The sequence below is a fragment of the Teleopsis dalmanni genome, unplaced genomic scaffold (genome assembly GCF_002237135.1).
Source record: "Teleopsis dalmanni isolate 2A unplaced genomic scaffold, ASM223713v2 unscaffolded_contig_2797, whole genome shotgun sequence".
NCBI lineage: Eukaryota > Metazoa > Arthropoda > Insecta > Diptera > Diopsidae > Teleopsis > Teleopsis dalmanni.
In genome coordinates this window covers 2,812-6,266 of record NW_024034179.1, presented here as the reverse complement: position 1 = coordinate 6,266, position 3,455 = coordinate 2,812, and the positions used below count along the sequence as shown (strand labels likewise).

The following is a 3,455-nucleotide window of genomic DNA, read 5'->3' as shown; positions in this document are numbered from 1 at the left end:
CTGTTGTTATGTAAAGTACTTTTTTAATATTAGTTGCCTGGCAACTCTGGCCTGTCATTATTCTATATTCCTTTTCTTATTTATTCATTACTATAGATAACAAAGTGAAGTAAAAACTTGTTAAAATACATCGGACCGTGTGTATCATTTATTGCTAAAAAAATATATACTAGGTTATGGGCCCAGCACGCTTCCACTGCGAAGTAAAAGCACGTGCGCATAAAAAGTAGATTTAACACGTGTATATAAATGTCGGGAACGGTAATTCGCGTTGAACCGCTTAATGCGGAAAACTACGATACATGGAAGCTCCAAATGAAAGCTATTCTCGTGAAAAACGATTTATGGTCATATGTCGAAGGTACTGCGTCGTGTCCAACGGGTGAAGGGGCTGCAAAATGGATCAGCTTTGATCAGAAACCGTGTGCTGATATAATGCTATCAGTAAGTGCATCAGAATTAAGATTAATTGCAGAATGCACAAACTCAAAGGAAATGTGGATGAAACTACAAGCTACATATTCATCAAAAGGGCCTGCGCGCAAGGCGACGTTGCTGAAAAAGGTTGCACTTTCGCGCATGAAAGAGGGTGAGAAGGTTCGAGAACATCTAAACGATTTCTTCGAAACCGTTGTGAAATTAAAAGAAATTGACGTCAGCATCGGGGATGAGCTTCCTGCTCTTATACAGTCTACCCGACTCTTTCAACACTTTCAGGTGCGCATTAGAAACGCGCGACGAGCTGCCGAAACCAGATATACTTCGAGTGAAAATCTTAGAAGAAGCTGAATCGCAAAGGATAAAAGAAGATAGACATAGTGATGAAAACTCTCTATACATAAATCGAAACAAAAGCCGAAACGCAAAACAAAACAAACGATACAGTGATTCTAAACGAAATAAACAATGTTTTAATTGTGGCAAAAACGGACATTTTGCGCGTGAATGTAAAAATAAAGCAAAAACTGAAAATAACACGCAATTGAAAAATTCGGAAAAATCTGTAAACAATAATTTAAGCTATCATGTTGAAGATGCATTTATTAGCTCAATAAAAGAAAATTATTGGTGCCTAGATAGTGGATGTACTGCCCATTTAAGTGCAAACCGTGAATATTTTACAGACTTTCAAAAATCGAATAAAGTGCTTAACTTAGCAAACGATAACACAACAAATATAAACGGCGTCGGTAAAATGAAAATAACTGTAGACGTAGACGGTCGTGATAATAATATTGATCTTAAAGAAGTCCTATATGTCGAAGACTTGCGTACAAGTCTACTTTCTGTATCAAAAATAGTAGACAGCGGATATGAAGTGCATTTTCGCCCTTCAGATGCAATCGTATTGGACAAATATCAGAAGGTTATAACTCGAGCGAAAAGATGTGGAAATCTTTTTATTGTTGAAAATAAAAATCATTTTGCACAAGTTGCTGAAGAAAAATGTGACATTGAAAAGTGGTACCAGAAAATGGGCCACATAAATGAAAATGATCTTAAAAAATTGGCTAGTTATAACCTAGTACACGGATTAAAATTAAATCCTAAACAAAAATTTCCGACTTGCGAAATTTGTATTAGTGAAAAACAAACACAAAAGTCATTTCCTAAGAGTACAGAAACTAGAACAAGTGATTTATTAGAGATCGTGCATAGTGATGTGTGCGGACCAATGAGAACAGCATCAAATTCGGATGCAAGATATTTCGTAACATTTATTGATGACAAATCACGCTATTGTCAAGTTTATTTTATAAAACAAAAATCCGATGTATTAAATGTATTTAAGCAATACAAAAGAGCAGTAGAAACATTTACGGGTAAACGAATTAAGGCTTTACAATCAGACAATGGTAGAGAATACGTTAATTCTGAATTTAATTTATTCTTGAGGAAATTTGGTATACAAAGACGCTTAACTGCTCCATATACGCCGGAGCAAAATGGTATTGCTGAACGTAAAAACAGAACTCTAGTTGAAATGGCCCGTTGCATGATGAAACAAGCTGAAGTTCGGCCAAACTTTTGGGCAGAGGCCTTAAATACAGCGTGCTATATTCGGAATAGGTGTCCTACAAAAGCATTGAATGATGTAGTACCGCACAAGTTGTGGACTGGTAAAATGCCAACTATTGTACATTTTCAAGTATTTGGCTCTAAAGCATATGTCCTAAAAAAGGATAAGACTAGAGATAAATTCGATTCTAAGTCAGAACCTTACATGTTTGTTGGATATTCAAACGAAGCGAAAGCCTATCGGCTATGGTCACCTACAAAACGAAATATAACAATAAGTCGTGATGTCGTGTTTGTAAACAAAAATATCTATCATAATAAATACGAAAACATTTATATTAACAATGAAAACGACTGCCAAACAAATGATTATATCGATATTGCGTTCGAAAATTCTGAAAATCAGAAACCGTCGGTCAATCCGAAAATTGTAGAAAATACAGATACGCGAGCAGAAAACTCCATTCGTAGAAGAGGTCGTCCGAGATTTATTCGCACAAATTCACGCGGTAGGCCTCGAAAAGAATATCACACGTCAAATCGGAATGGTTAAGAATCATCCAACGAAGACGACAATACAAGTTCAGTAAGAAAAATTACTGATGAAAACCATTCAGATGATGAACCTGACAACAACGTTTTTGAAGATTGTGAAATGGTGTTTCTCATTACATATCAAACTCCAGTAACGATTTTAGAGGCACTTGAAAGCGATGAAACAAATTCCTGGTCAAAGGCGCTAGAAGACGAAATGGTGGCACAACTAAAGTGTAAGATGTTAAGGTTGTAAAGATGTTATTATATAATTGTATGATGTCTGTTTGAATATTGCCATGTAAAGATGTGTAGCTTCAGGATTGCCATGCAAGGTTCTTCATCCAATACATTAATATGTATTAACTTGACAGGATTGCTAAGGGATTAAGAGCCCCAGAAGAAAGGTTTCGACCTAGCAAGGATAAGTATTAATCTGAGCTCTTCAGCCGCCTTAAAGTACTTTCTACGCTCTTCAGCCGCCTTAATGGTATTACCAGCAGATATGCCGCATAAAACCAGAGATTCAAAATAACATATAGTTTATTCTTGTTGCCTTTGCAAAAGAATCTAAAAGAATCTGATGTATATGTAAAATCTTACTCTATTTATACAAAATATTCTTATGTACTAAACTTATTATTTAATTCCTATATATTCTTAAGTAACCAATCAATATATTGGTTACTCCCAATTTTTGATAAAGTATATAATTTTTACATGTAAGATATTCATAGTATCTATTATACTATTCTAACATATGTTATCTATTTCTTATGCATTTTTACTTGTATATATTATTATAAGAGTTATCCATAAGGTTTAACATTTCTCTAAAGGAATTTGTGTTACTACCGTACAATGACCACATATGATAAAACGTTTGGCTCGCGCATCATGTT

The 3,455-nt window shown here is 34.9% G+C and overlaps 1 protein-coding gene across 1 annotated transcript; it reads left to right on the top strand.

Moving 5' to 3' along the window:
* Window positions 1-249: 249 nt before the first annotated feature.
* On the top strand, window positions 250-2,809 carry LOC119664864. The gene is made up of 5 exons (XM_038074229.1): window positions 250-689; window positions 1,021-1,525; window positions 1,793-2,314; window positions 2,426-2,528; window positions 2,574-2,809. Exons 1-5 carry the CDS (start codon window positions 250-252, stop codon window positions 2,807-2,809), a joined length of 1,806 nt encoding a protein of 601 aa, XP_037930157.1.
* The last annotated feature ends 646 nt before the right edge of the window (window positions 2,810-3,455 follow it).